Raw genomic sequence first — 14948 nt, forward strand, 5'->3', positions numbered from 1 at the left:
GTCCCCCATGCCCTGTCCCACCTGGTACAGCTCCAGTCTCTGCTCCATCCCCGCTGTCCCCTCTGTCCCCCCGTGCCCCCCAGGTGTCCCCCTGTCCCATCACACCTGGTACAGCTCCAGCCTCTGTTCCATCCCCGCTGTCCCCTCTGTCCCCCCAGCTGTCCCCATGTCCCACCTGGTACAGCTCCACTCTCTGCTCCATCCCCGCTGTCCCCTCTGTCCCCGCTGTCTCCCCAGGTGTCCCCCTGTCCCCCATCACACCTGGTAGAGCTCCAGTCTCTGTTCCATCCCCACATTCCCGTCTGTCCCCGTGTCCCCCCAGGTGTCCCCATGCCCCCCAGCTGTCCCCTCATGTCCCATCACACCTGGTAGAGCTCCAGTCTCTGCTCCATCCCCACATTCCCCTCTGTCCCCGCCCGCTGCCGCAGCATCCTCAGCTCCGCCCGGCTCAGCCAGGCCCGGCCCAGCTCGGCCCGGACCCGGCTCAGGTTGAACACGAAGAAGGCGCTGTGGGGGGTGGGGCGCCAGCGCTCCAGGGGGCCTGGGGAACGACCCCAGGGTGAATTTTGGGGAGGGTAAACGACCCCCAGGGTGAATTTGGGGGGTAAAAGATCCCCCCAGGCTGAATTTGGGGGGGTAAACGACCCCCAGGGTGAATTTGGGGAAGGAACGACCCCCAGGCTGAATTTGGGGGAACGACCCCAGGGTGAATTTGGGGGAAGGAACGACCTCCAGGGCGAATTTGGGGGTAAAAGATCCCCAGGGTGAATTTTGGGGGGGAAGGAACGACCCCCAGGGTGAATTTGAGGGGGGGGGTAAAGGACCCCCAGGGTGAATTGGGGGGGTAAAAGATCCCCAGGGTGAATTGGGGTAAACAACTCTCGGGGATAAAAGATCCCCAGGGTGAATTGGGGGAGGAACGACCCCAGGGTGAATTTTGGGAGGTAAACGACCCCAGGGTGAATTTGGGGTAAAAGATCCCCAGGGTGAATTGGGGATAAACGACCCCAGGGTGAATTTGGGGGATAAAAGATCCCCAGGGTGAATTGGGGGGATTAAAGATCCCCCAGGGTGAATTTTGGGGGGGAAGGTAAACGACCCCCAGGGTGAATTTGGGGAAGGAACGACCCCCAGGGTGAATTGGGGAAGGAACGACCCCCAGGGTGAATTGGGGAAGGAACGACCCCCAGGGTGAATTTGGGGGGGTAAAAGATCCCCCAGGGTGAATTGGGGGGATAAACGACCCCCAGGGTGAATTTGGGGGGGTAGGAACGACCCCCAGGGTGAATTGGGGTAAAGATCCCCAGGGTGAATTGGGGAGAGGAACGACTCCAGGGTGAATTTGGGGGAAGGAACGACCCTCAGGTGAATTTGGGGAGGAACGACCCCCAGGGTGAATTTGGGGGGGAGGAATGACCTCCAGGGTGAATTGGGGAAGGAACGACCCCAGGGTGAATTTGGGGAGGAACGACCCCAGGGTGAATTGGGGGAGAGGAACGACCTCCAGGGTGAATTTGGGGGGGAAGGAACGACCCCCAGGGTGAATTTGGGGGGGAAAGAGATCCCCCAGGGTGAATTTGGGGGGAAAGGAACGCACCCCAGGGTGAATTCTGGGGAAAGGAACGACCCCCAGGGTGAATTTGGGGGTAAAAGATCCCCAGGGTGAATTTGGGGGAAAGGAACGACCTCCAGGGTGAATTTGGGGGTAAAAGATCCCCAGGGTGAATTTAGGGGGTAAAGGACCCCCAAACTCACCATCCGAGGGGGTCTCAGCTCTCCAATCACCTCCTCCCTCCCCTCCATCCCCCCGGGACCCCCAAAACTCACCTCCCCAGGGGTCTCACCCCTCCAACGCCCTCCCCCTGCCCCCAGGACCCCTCCCCGCCCCCGGGACCCCCAAACTCACCATCCGCGGGGGTCTCAGCCATCCAATCACCCCATTCCCCCCCCAAACTCACCATCCCTGGGGGTCTCACCCTTCCAGCCCCCTCCCCTGCCCCCAGGACCCCTCCCTGCCCCTGGGACCCCCAAACTCACCATCCGTGGGGGTCTCAGCTCTCCAATCACTTCCTCCCGCCCCTCCATCCCCTGGGACCCCCAAAACTCACCATCCGCGGGGGTCTCAGCCATCCAATCATGCCATTCCCCCTCCCCAAACTCACCATCCCTGGGGGTCTCACCTCCAACCCCCTCCCCTCTCCAAAACTCACAATTTCGGGTCTCTCCCTCCAACCTCTCCCCGCCCCCAGAACCTCTCCTGCCCCCGGGACCCCCAAGCTGCTCACCCCTGCCCGGGGTCTCCATGGGGAAGCGGTGCAGCTCCTTGGCATAGTAATCCTCGGGGGTCTCAGGGGTCTCCCAGCCCCTCTAACCCCTCCCCCGCCCCCAGGACCCCTCCCGCCCCCGGGACCCCCCAAACTCACCATCCACGGGGGTCTCAGCCATCCAATCACCTCCTCCTGCCCCTCCCCGCCCCCAGGACCCCCAAACTCACCATCCACGGGGGTCTCAGCCATCCAATCACCTCCTCCCGCCCCTCCATCCCCTGGGACCCCAAAATTCACCTCCCAGGGGTCTCACCCTCCAACCCCTCTCCCCGCCCCCGGGACCCCCAGACTGCTCACCCTGCCCGGGGTCTCCCTGGGGAAGCGGTGCAGCTCCTTGGCGTAGTAATCCTCGGGGGTCTCCCAGCCTCTCTAACCCCTCCCCCGCCCCCAGGACCCCTCCCCCGCCCCCCAGGACCCCCAGACTGCTCACCCTGCCCGGGGTCTCCATGGGGAAGCGGTGCAGCTCCTGGCGTAGTAATCCTCGGGTCCTCGGGGTCCTGCCCGCTGGCGCTGCCGCAGCAGCTCGCGGGTGCTGTTGTAGAGCGCCCGGACCTCGTCGGGCAGGGCCGGGGAGGGTCGTGGGGAGGGGGCTCCGGGGGGGGCTCCGGCAGGCGCAGCTTGCTCAGGATCTGGCCCCGCACGGCCTCGATGCGTTTGCGCCGCGCGGCCTCCAAATCCAGGGTGCGGCACGTGGAGAGGGCGCGGGAGGGGCGCGGGAGGGGCGCGAGCAGCGGCAGGAGGGTCATGGCCATCGTCACGGCCACCGTCACCATCGTGGCTGGCGTCGATGCCCTCGCGGTCGTCGTTGTCGCGACAGAAGCTCTCCCCACCCCCCCCCGGGGATGGCGGGGATGGGATGGCGCGGGGGGGGGTGATGGATGGAGGGGCCTGGGAGAGGGAGGGAGAGGTTGGGAGAGACCCCCTGGGAGAGGGGGAGACCCCCTGGGAGAGGGGGAGACCCCCTGGGAGAGGGGGAGACCCCTTGGGAGTGGGAGAGACCCCCTGGGATGGGGTAAATCCTCTGGGAGGGGGAAAGACCCCCTGGGAGAGGGGGGACCCCCTGGGAGAGGTTGGGAGAGGGAGAGACCCCCTGGGAGAGGGAGAGATCCCCTGGGATGGGATAAACCCTCCGGGAGGGGAAGAGACCCTCTGAGAGAGGGAGAGACCCCCTGGGATGGGATAAACCCACTGGGAGAGGGAGGGAGAGGTTGGGAGAGACCCCCTGGGAGAGGGGGAGACCCCCTGGGAGAGAGAGAGACCCCCTGGGAGAGGGGGAGATCCCCTGGGAGAGGGGGAGACCCCCTGGGAGAGGGGGAGACCCCCTGGGATGGGATAAATCCTCTGGGAGAGGGGGAGACCCCCCAGGATGGGATAAACCCTCTGGGAGAGGGAGAGACCCCCTGGGATGGGATAAACCCACTGGGAGAGGGGGAGATCCCCTGGGAGAGGGAGAGACCCCCTGGGATGGGATGAATCTTCTGGGAAAGGGGGGGACCCCCTGGGAGAGGGAGAGACCCCCTGGGAGAAGGGGAGACCCCCTGGGAGAGGGAGAGACCCCCTGGGATGGGATAAACCCACCGGGAGAGGGGGAGATCCCCTGGGATGGGATAAATCTTCTGGGAGAGGGACAGACCCCTTGGGAGAGGGAGAGACCCCCTGGGAGAGGGGGGACCCTCTGGGATGGGATAAACCCACCGGGAGAGGGGGAGACCCCCTGGTAGAGGGGGAGACCCCCTGGGAGAGGGAGGGAGAGGTTGGGAGAGACCCCCTGGGAGTGGGAGAGACCCCCTGGGAGAGGGAGAGACCCCCTGGGAGAGGGAGAGACCCTCTGGGATGGGATAAACCCACTGGGAGAGGGAGAGACCCCCTGGGATGGGATAAACCCCTCTGGAACCGGGAAAACCTCCCTGGAACCGGGATAAACCCACTGGAATGGGATAAACTCCCCCGAAACCGGGACACCCCCCCTTGGAACAGGGATAACCCCCCGGGAACTGGGATAAACTCCCCGGGATGGGATAAACCCCCTCAGGAACCGGGATAAACTCCCTGGGATGGGATAAACCCATCTCCAACCGGGACACACCCCCCTTGGAACAGGGATAACCCCCCGGGAACTGGGATAACTACCCGGGATGGGATAAACCCCCTCAGGAACCGGGATAAACTCCCTGAGATGGGATAAACCCATCTCCAACCGGGACACACCCCCCGGAACCGGGATAACCCCCCGGGAACCGGGATAACCAACCCGGGAACCGGAATAACCCCCCCAGGAACCGGGATAAACTCCCTGGGATGGGATAACCCCCCCAGGAACCGGGATAAACTCCACGGGATGGGATAAACCCGCCCCCAACCGGGACACACCCCCCGGAACAGGGATAACCCCCCTGGAATCGGGATAAACTCCCTGAGATGGAATAACCCCCCCAGAACCGGGATAACCCCCTCAGGAACCGAGATAGCCCCCCGGGAACCGGGATAACTCCCCCAGGAACCGGGATAAACTCCCTGGGATGGGATAAACCCCTTGGAACCGGGATAAACTTTCCCTGGGATGGGATATACCCCCCGGGAACCGGGATAAACTCCCCGGGATGCGATAAACCCCTTGGAACCGGGATAAACTCCCTGGGATCGGGATAAACCCCTTGGAACCGGGATAAACTCCCTGGGATGGGATAAACCCCTTGGAACCGGGATAAACTCCTGGGATGGGATAAACCCCTTGGAACCGGGATAAACTCCCTGGGATGGGATAAACCCCTTGGAACCGGGATAAACTCCCTGGGATGGGATAAACCCCTTGGAACCGGGATAAACTCCCTGGGATGGGATAAACCCTTGGAACCGGGATAAACTCCTGGATGGATATACCCCGAACGATAAACTCCCTGGGATGGGATAAACCCGCCTCCAACCGGGACACACCCCCCGGAACAGGGATAACCCCCCTGGAATCGGGATAACCAACCCGGGATGGGATAAAACCCCCGGGAACCGGGACACGCCCCCCGGGAACCCGGATAACCCACCCAGGAACCGAGATAACCCACCGGGAACCGGGATAACCCACCGGGAACCGGGATAACCCACCGGGAACCGGGATAACCCCCCCAGGAACCGAGATAACCCACCGGGAACCGGGATAACCCACCGGGAACCGGGATAACCCCACTGAATAACCCACCGGGAACCGGGATAACCCACCGGGAACCGAGATAACCCACCGGGAACCGGGATAACCCCCCCAGGAATCGAGATAACCCATCGGGAACCGGGATAACCCCGCTGGGAACCGAGATAACCCACCGGGAACCGGGATAACCCCACCGGGAACCGAGATAACCCACCGGGAACCGGGATAACCCATCGGGAACCGAGATAACCCACCGGGAACCGGGATAACCCACCGGGAACCGGGATAACCCCCCCAGGAACCGGGATAACCCCCCAGGAACCGAGATAACCCACCGGGAACCGGGATAACCCCCCGGGAACCGGGATAACCCCCCGGGAACCGGGATAACCCACAGGGAACCGAGATAACCCACCGGGAACCGGGATAACCCACCGGGAACCGGGATAACCCCCAGGAACCGAGATAACCCACCAGGAACCGGGATAACCCCCCCAGGAACCGAGATAACCCACCGGGAACCGAGATAACCCACCGGGAACCGGGATAACCCCCCGGGAACCGAGATAACCCCGCCGGGAACCAAGATAACCCCCCGGGAACCGGGATAACCCCCCGGGAACCGAGATAACCCACCGGGAACCGAGATAACCCACCGGGAACCGGGATAACTCCCCCTCCCCCCGGGACACGATATTTAACCCGTTCCGACCCCGCCCCACCCGAGATCCCCTTCGGAATCCCCCTCGGGATCCCCCCCCTCGGGATTCCCGGGCCCGGTTTTCCCGGTTCTGTCCCGGGTTGTCCCGGACTGTTCCCGGTGGTCCCGTCTCAGTCCTGGTTGACCCCTGGTTGTCCCCGATTATCCCGGGTGGTCCCGTCCCAGTCCCGGTTGTCCCTGGTGGTCCCGCCTACCCCGTCCCGGTTATCCCGGGTGTTCCCGGTTGTCCCGGGTGGTCCCGTCCCAGTCCCGGTTATCCCGGTTGGTCCCGGTTGTCCCGGGTGGTCCCGCCTACCCCGTCCCGGTTGTCCCGTCCCGGTCCGGGTGTTGGTCCCGGTTGTCCCGGGTGGTCCCGCCTACCCCGTCCCGGTTGTCCCGTCCCGGTCCGGGTGTTGGTCCCGGTTATCCCGGGTGTTCCCGGTTGTCCCGGGTGGTCCCGCCTACCCCGTCCCGGTCCTGGTAGCCCCGTCCCAGTCCCGGTTGTCCCGGTTGGTCCCGGTTGTCCCGGGTGGTCCCGCCTACCCCGTCCCGTGGTCCCGGTTGGTTCCGGGTTGTCCCGTCCCGGTTGTCCCGGGTGCTCCCGGTTGTCCCGCCTACCCTGTCCCGATCCCGGGTGGTCCCGCCTACCCCGTCCCGGTTATCCCGGGTATTCCCGGGTGGTCCCGGTTGTCCCCGGCTCATCCCGCCTGTCCCGTGCCAGTCCCGTCCCGGTCCCGCCCACCCCGTCCCGGTTATCCCGGGTGGTCCTGTCTTGGTTCAGGTTGTTCCCGGGTGGTCCCACCTACCCCGTCCCGGTCCCGGTTATCCCAGTTGGTTATCCCGGGGAGTCCCGTCCCAGTCCCGGTTGATCCCAGTTGGTCCCACCTACCCTATCCCAGTTCTAGTTGGTCCCAGTTGGTCCCGGTAGGTCCCAGTTGATCCCAGTTATCCCAGTTGATCCCAGTTATCCCGGTTATCCCGGGTGGTCCCGCCTACCCCGTCCCGGTCCGGGTTGTTCCGGGTGGTCCCACCTACCCTTATCCCGATCCCAGTTGATCCCAGTCGATCCCAGGGGGTCCCAGTCAATCCCAGTTATCCCAGTCGGTCCCAGTTATCCCGGGGGTCCCTCCCGAGCCGTCCCGTGACGATCCCGACGCCTCCGGCGGTGCCGAATTCGGGGCGGCCCCACCCAGGAAACGCCGGGGTGGGGAGGGGGATGGGAGGTTGTGGGTGCCCTCCCCCCCTCCTTTTCCGCTCGGCGGGGCCCGGAACGGGGAGGGGAGGAAGGGAAAGGGGGAGGGGCCGTGACTCAGTTTCCCTTCCCCTCCCCCAAAAAAAAAGGGAAGCGGGAGGTCTCGGCCCTGCCCCCACCCCCTAAAAGGCGGGGGACCCCTAAAGGGTCGGGACACGCCCCTTCCCCTCCCCTTCCCGTGTCTGAGACACTTCCTTCCCCCTCCCCCCACTCCCCGGGGCTGGGACCCCCAAAAATGACGGGGAGGTCCCGCCATCCCCAGGACCCCCCCAAAAAAAAACTTAGGAAGGGGGTCCCCCATTCCCAGCCCCCCAAAAAACCCCAATCCCAAGGGAGTCAAACACGGGAAAAACAACTTTATTTGGGGGGAGGGGACACGAGGACCCCCTGGGCAGGACCCCGAGCTCTTGTCCTGGGAGTTTGGGGGTCCCCATCCCTAGGGGGTCCTACAGTGTCGTGTCCCCTCACACACCCCCACCCCCAATTTTGGGGTCCCCCCGTTAAAAAAGACCCCAAACAACCCTCCCAAATTCCTGGGTAGGACCTCGATATTCATCCTGGGGGTCCACAGTGCCCTCCCCATCCTGGGGGTCCCACGATGTCCCCCCATCCCTGGGGTCCCACGATGTCCCCCCATCCCTGGGGGTCCCAGAGTGTCCCATCCCCAGGGGACCCCAATAATTCATCCCTGGGGGTCCACAGTGCCTCCCCCATCCCTGGGGGTCCTACGATGTCCCCCCATCCCTGGGGGTCCCATCCCCAGGGGACCCCCATAATTCATCGCTGGGGGTCCCACGGTGTCCCCCCATTTTGGGTGCCCCCCCCCCAAAAGGTCACCCCAAACTTTCCCAAATTCCTGGGCAGGACCCCTGAGCTCCTGTCCTGGGGGGTCCCATCCCTGGGGGGTCCCATCCCCAATATCTCATCCCTGGGTGGTCCCACAGTGTCCCCCCATTTTGGGTGCCCCCTCCCCTAACAGGCCACCCCAAACTTCCCAAATTCCTGGGCAGGACCCCGATATCCCTGGGGGGTCCCATCCCCAGGGGACCCCAATAATTCATCCCTGGGGGTCCCAGAGTGTCCCATCCCCAGGGGACCCCAATAATTCATCCCTGGGGGTCCCAGAGTGTCCCAACCCCAGGGGACCCTGATATCTCACCCCTGGGTGGTCCCACGGTGTCCCCCCAACCCTGGCTGTCCCCCCACCCCTGGCTGTCCCCCTCATTTTTGGGTACCCTCCCCTAACAGGCCACCCCGAATTTCCCCAAATTCCTGGGCAGGACCCCGATATCCTGGGGGCCCATCCCCAATATCCCATCCCTGGGTGGTCCCACGGCTGTCCCCCCACCCCTGGCTGTCCCCCCATTTTTGGGTGCCCCCTCCCCAACAGGTCAGCCCAAACTTTCCCAAATTCCTGGGCAGGACCCCAATATCTCATCCCTGGGGTCCTGGGTGTCCCACCCCAATACCTCATTCCTACGGGGTCCCATCCCCAATATCTCATCCCTGGGTGGTCCCACGGTGTCCCCCCACCCTGGCTGTCCTCTCCATTTTTGGGTGCCCCCTCCCCTAACAGGCCACCCCAAATTTCCCCAAATTCCTGGGCAGGACCCTGATATCCCTGGGGGGTCCCATCCCCAATAATTCATCCCTGGGTGGTCCCGCAGTGTCCCATCCCCGGGGGACCCCAATAACTCATCCTTGGGTGATCCCATCCCCAATATCGCATCCCTGGGTGGTCCCACGGTGTCCCCCCCCCATTTTTGGGTGCCCCTCCCCTAACAGGCCACCCCGAACTTGCCCAGATTCCTGGGCAGGACCCTGAGCTCCTGTCCCATGGGGGTCCCATCCCTGAGGGGGGAGTCCCACCCCCAATATCTCATCCCTGGAAGGTCCCATCCCAAATATCTCATCCCTGGGTGGTCCCACGGTGTCCCCCACCCCTGGCTGTCCCCCCACCCCTGGCTGTCCGCCCCCCATTTTTGGGTGCCCCCTCCCTAACAGGCCACCCCGAACTTGCCCAGATTCCTGGGCAGGACCCCGATATCCCGGGGGGGTCCCATCCCCAATCATCCCACCCCTGGCTGTCCCCCCCATTTTTGGGTGCCCCTCCCTAACAGGCCACCCCAAACTTGTCCAGATTCCTGGGCAGGACCCCTGAGCTCCTGTTCTGGGAGGTCCCATCCCTGGGGGTCCCATCCCCAATATCTCATTCCTACGGGGTCCCATCCCCAATATCCCACCCCTGGCTGTCCCCCCCACCCCTGGCTGTCCCCCCCATTTTTGGGTGCCCCTCCCCTAACAGGCCACCCCGAACTTTCCCCAGATTCCTGGGCAGGACTCCCGATATCCCTGGGGGTCCCATCTCCAATATCTCATTCCTACGGGTTCCATCCCCAATATCCCATCCCTGGCTGTCCCCCCACCCCTGGCTGTCCCCCCACCCCTGGCTGTCCCCCCATTTTTGGGTGCCTGCCCCTAACAGACCACCCCAAACTTGCCCAGATTCCTGGGCAGGACCCCTGAGCTCCTGCTCCGGAGAGGTCCCTGGGGGTCCCATCCCCAATATCCCATCCCTGGCTGTCCCCCCACCCCTGGCTGTCCCCTCCATTTTGGGTGCCCTCCCCTAACAGGCCACCCCGAATTTCCCCAGATTCCTGGGCAGGACCCCCGATATCCCTGGGGATCCCATCCCCAATATCCCACCCCTGGCTGTCCCCCCATTTTTGGGTGCCCCTCCCTAACAGGCCACCCCAAACTTCCCAAATTCCTGGGCAGGACCCCGATATCCCTGGGGTCCCATCCCCAGGGGACCCCAATAATTCATCCCTGGGGGTCCCAGAGTGTCCCAACCCCAGGGGACCCTGATATCTCACCCCTGGGTGGTCCCACGGTGTCCCCCCCATCCCTGGCTGTCCCCCCATTTTTGGGTGCCCCCTCCCCAACAGGCCACCCTGAACTTGCCCAAATTCCTGGGCAGGACCTCGATATCCCTGGGGGTCCCATCCCCAATATCCCATCCCTGGGTGGTCCCATCCCCAATATCTCATTGCTGGGGTCCCATCCCCAATATCTCATCCCTGGCTGTCCCCCCCATCCCTGGCTGTCCCCCCACCCCTGGCTGTCCCCCCATTTTTGGGTGCCCCCTCCCCTAACAGACCACCCCGAACTTGCCCAGATTCCTGGGCAGGACCCCGATATCCCTGGGGGGTCCCATCCCCAATATCTCATCCCTGGGTGGTCCCGCAGTGTCCCATCCCCGGGGGACCCCAATAACTCATCCCTGGGTGATCCCATCCCCAATATCCCATCCCTGGGTGGTCCCATGGTGTCCCCCCCCCATTTTTGGGTGCCCCCTCCCCTAACAGGCTACCCCGAACTTGCCCAGATTCCTGGGCAGGACCCCGATATCTCATCCCTTGGGGTCCCTGGGTGTCCCATCCCCAATATCTCATCCCTGGGTGGTCCCATCCCCAGTATCCCACCCCTGGCTGTCCCCCCCATCCCTGGCTGTCCCCCCCATTTTTGGGTGCCCCTCCCCTAACAGGCCACCCCAAATTTGCCCAAATTCCTGGGCAGGACCTCGAGCTCCTGTCCCTGGAGGGTCCTGGGGGTCCCATCCCTAATATCCCACTCCCTGGCTGTCCCCCCACTCCTGGCTGTCCCCCCACCCTGGCTGTCCCCCCCATTTTTGGGTGCCCTCCCCTAACAGGCCACCCCGAATTTCCCAAATTCCTGGGCAGGACCCCGATATCCCTGGGGGTCCCATCCCCAATATCTCATTCCTACGGGTCCCATCCCCAATATCCCATCCCTGGCTGTCCCCCCACCCCTGGCTGTCCCCCACCCTGGCTGTCCCCCCCATTTTTGGGTGCCCCTCCCTAACAGGCCACCCCAAATTTCCCCAAATTCCTGGGCAGGACCCCGATGTGGACTCGGACGCTGCCGGCGCTCCGGGTGCGCAGCCGGAACCTCTCGGCCGCCCTCAGGCCGCCCCCTCGGGGCTCAGCAGGCAGGGCCCCCAGGACCCCCGGCCAGGCGTTCCCCACGAACCCGGGGGCCCAGGTCAGGCAGGTGAGCTCGTGGGGCCGGGGCTCGAGGGCACCGGCACCGCCCCGTACCCCAAAACCTCCGCCCGGCCCCAGCCGTCCAGGTGCCACACCTCGAGCAGCAGCTTCGGCCACCCTGGGGGACACGGGGGTCAGGGGGCAGGGACACAGGGGGACACGGGGACATGGGGGGAGATGGGGGTCAGGGGATATGGGGGATGTGGGGATATGGGGGATGTGGGGACACACCTCCAGCAGCAGCTTCGGCCACCCTGGGGGACACGGGGGGCCAGGGGTCACAGGGGTCTCAGGACACGTGGGGACACGGGGGACATGGGGACATGGGGGTCAGGGATATGGGGAATATGGGGGATAATGGGGATGTGGGGATGTGGGGACACACCTCCAGCAGGAGCTCGGCCACCCTGGGGGACACGGGCAGGTCAGGGGGTCACAGGGGGTCACAGGGGAGCAGGAATATTGGGGGACACGGGGGACATGGGGACACGGGGAGACACGGGGGTCAGGGATATGGGGATGTGGGACACACCTCCAGCAGCAGCTTCGGCCACCCTGGGGGACACGGGGGCCAGGGGGTCACAGGGGGTCACAGGGGGTCACAAACATTGGGGGACACGGGGGGTCAGGGGGTCACAGGGGGTCACAGGGGGCAGGAATATTGGGGGACACGGGGGGTAATGGGGATATGGCAGGTCAGGATATGGGGGATGTGGGGATATGGAGGAGTGGGGACACACCTCGAGCAGCAGCCTGGCCACCCTGGGGGACACGGGGGTCAGGGGGTCACAGGGGGCAGGAATATTGGGGGACACGGGGGACACGGGGAGCAATGGGGATATGGCAGGTCAGGATATGGGGATAATGGGGATAGGGGGATATGGGGATAATGGGGATAATGGGGGATATGGGGATGTGGGCACACCTCGAGCAGCAGCTTCGCCACCCTGGGGGACACGGGGGTCAGGGGTCACAGGGGGCAGGAATATTGGGGGACACGAGGGGACACGGGGAGTAATGGGGATATGGCAGGTCAGGGATATGGGGATAATTGGGGATATGGGGGATATAGGGGATAATGGGGGATAATGGGGATATGGGGGATGTGGGGACACACCTCCAGCAGCAGCTTCGGCCACCCTGGGGGACACGGGGGTGAGGGGGGTCACAGTGATGTCAGGAGGTCACAGGGGGTCACCGGGGACAGGGATATTGGGGAGACACGGGGGACATGGGGGGTCAGGGATATGGGGATGTGGGGGATAATGGGGATGTGGGGGATGTGGGGACACACCTCCAGCAGCAGCTTCGGCCACCCTGGGGGACACGGGCAGGTCAGGGGGTCACAGGGGGTCAGGATATTGGGGGACATGGGGGTAATGGGGATATGGCAGGGTCAGGGATATGTGGGGATATGGGGGGATATGGGGGATATGGGGATGAGGGGACACACCTCCAGCAGCAGCTTCGGCCACCCTGGGGGACACGGGGGGTCAGGGGTCACAGGGGGTCATGGGGGCAGGAATATTGGGGGACACGGGGGACACGGGGGACACGGGGGACATGGGGGTCAGGGATATGGGGGATATGGGGATATGGGGGATATGGGGACACACCTCCAGCAGCAGCTCGGCCACCCTGGGGGACACGGGCGGGTCAGGGGGTCACAGGGGGCAGGAATATTGGGGGACATGGGGGACACAGGGGGACAGGGGGACATGGGGACATGGGGGAGTCACATAGAATCAGGAATATTGGGGTCACAGGGATATGGGGGATATGGGGATGTGGGGATGTGGGGATGTGAGGACACACCTCCAGCAGCAGCTTGAGGCCATCCTGGGGGACACAGGGGGTCAGGGGGTCAGGAATATTGGGGGACACGGGGGACATGAGGGGGTAAAGGATATGGGGGATTATGGGGGATAATGGGGGATGTGGGGACACACCTCCAGCAGCAGCTTCAGCCACCCTGGGGGACATGGGGGGTCAGGGGTCAGGAATATTGGGGGACACGGGGGACATGGGGAGTCACATAGGATCAGGAATATTGGGGGTCACAGGGATATGGGGGATATGGGGGATAATGGGGATGTGGGGACACACCTCCAGCAGCAGCTTCGGCCACCCTGGGGGACACGGGGGTCAGGGGGTCACCGGGGTTTCAGGACACGGGGGACACGGGGACACAGGGGGACATGGGGGTCAGGGATATGGGGGATTATGGGGGATAATGGGGATGTGGGGGATGTGGGGACACACCTCCAGCAGCAGCCTCGGCCACCCTGGGGGACACGGGGGGGTCAGGGGGTCACAGTGATGTCAGGAGGTCACAGGGGGTCACAGGGGGCAGGAATATTGGGGGGACATGGGGACGACTGGGGGTCAGGGATATGGGGGATAATGGGGATGTGAGGGGATAATGGGGATGTGGGGACACACCTCCAGCAGCAGCCTCAGCCACCCTGGGGGTCCCAGGGGGTCAGGGGGTCACAGAAGGGTCCCAGGGGGTCAGGGGGGTCCCGGGGGTCCCAGGGGGTCAGGGACACAGGGGGTCCCAAAGGGGATCCCGGGGGTCCTGGGGTCCTTGAGGGGTCTGAGAAGGTTCCAAGGGGGGTGCTCAGGGTCCTGGGGGGTCCCCAGGGAGGTCAGGGACACAGAGGGGGGTCCTGGGGTCCCCAGGGGTTCAGAGTCCTGGAGGGGTCCCAGGGGGATCAGGAGTCCTGGGGGGTCCCAGGGGGTTCCAGAGTCCCAGAGGGGGTCCTGGGGGTGTCCCAGGGGGTCTCAGGAGGTGTCAGGGACACAGGGGGATCCCAAGAAGGTCCATGGGGGTTCCAGGGACACAGGGGGTCCCAGGGGGTCCCAGGGTGGGGTCAGAGCCCCAGGGGGGGTCAGGAAGGGGGGGTGGTCTCACCTTGCAGCCCCTTGGTGGCCAAGTGCAGGTCCAGGGGGTGCCCCCAATGGGGTCCCAGGGTGGGGTCAGGGGGTCCCAGGGGGGTCCCAGGGTGGGTCAGGGGTCTCAGGGGGGCTCAGAGCCCCAGGGGGGGTCAGGAATGGGAGGTGGTCTCACCTTGCAGCCCCTTGGTGGCCAAGTGCAGGTCCAGGGGGTGCCCCCAGTGGGGTCCCAGAGGGGGTCTCAGGGGGTCTCAGGGGGGTTCAGAGCCCCAGGGAGGGGTCAGACACAGGGGGTCAGGAATGGGGGTGGTCTCACTCTGCAGCCCCTTGGTGGCCAAGTGCAGGTCCAGGGGTGCCCCAGTGGGGTCCCAGAGGGGTCTCTGAGGGGTCCCAGGGGGTCTCAGGGGGTTCAGAGCCCCAGGGTGGGGCCAGGGATACAGGGGGTCCCACAGAAGGAAAGGGGGTGGTCTCTACCTTGCAGCCCTTGGTGGCCAAGGTGCAGGTCACAGGGTGCCCCCAATAGGCCACATCATCCACCTGGGGATCGGGCCCACCTGGGTCTGCC

General features: G+C 64.6%; 2 protein-coding genes across 2 annotated transcripts; both read right to left on the minus strand.

The window, feature by feature from the left end:
• Window positions 1-365: 365 nt before the first annotated feature.
• On the minus strand, window positions 366-7349 carry LOC126652413 (transforming growth factor beta-1 proprotein-like; the record flags this gene model as incomplete). The annotated part of the gene is given in 5 exon segments (XM_050339146.1): window positions 366-541; window positions 2286-2354; window positions 2819-2890; window positions 2893-3215; window positions 7205-7349. Coding segments are annotated over 4 exon segments (525 nt in total), but the record flags the coding sequence as incomplete, so codon positions are not given.
• Window positions 7350-11302: 3953 nt separating this feature from the next.
• On the minus strand, window positions 11303-14935 carry B9D2 (B9 domain containing 2; the record flags this gene model as incomplete). The annotated part of the gene is given in 4 exon segments (XM_050339145.1): window positions 11303-11508; window positions 11511-11606; window positions 14559-14593; window positions 14892-14935. Coding segments are annotated over 4 exon segments (381 nt in total), but the record flags the coding sequence as incomplete, so codon positions are not given.
• Window positions 14936-14948: the final 13 nt, after the last annotated feature.

This window comes from Myiozetetes cayanensis, unplaced genomic scaffold (assembly GCF_022539395.1).
Source record: "Myiozetetes cayanensis isolate MyiCay16 unplaced genomic scaffold, myiCay2020 scf836, whole genome shotgun sequence".
Taxonomy (NCBI): domain Eukaryota; kingdom Metazoa; phylum Chordata; class Aves; order Passeriformes; family Tyrannidae; genus Myiozetetes; species Myiozetetes cayanensis.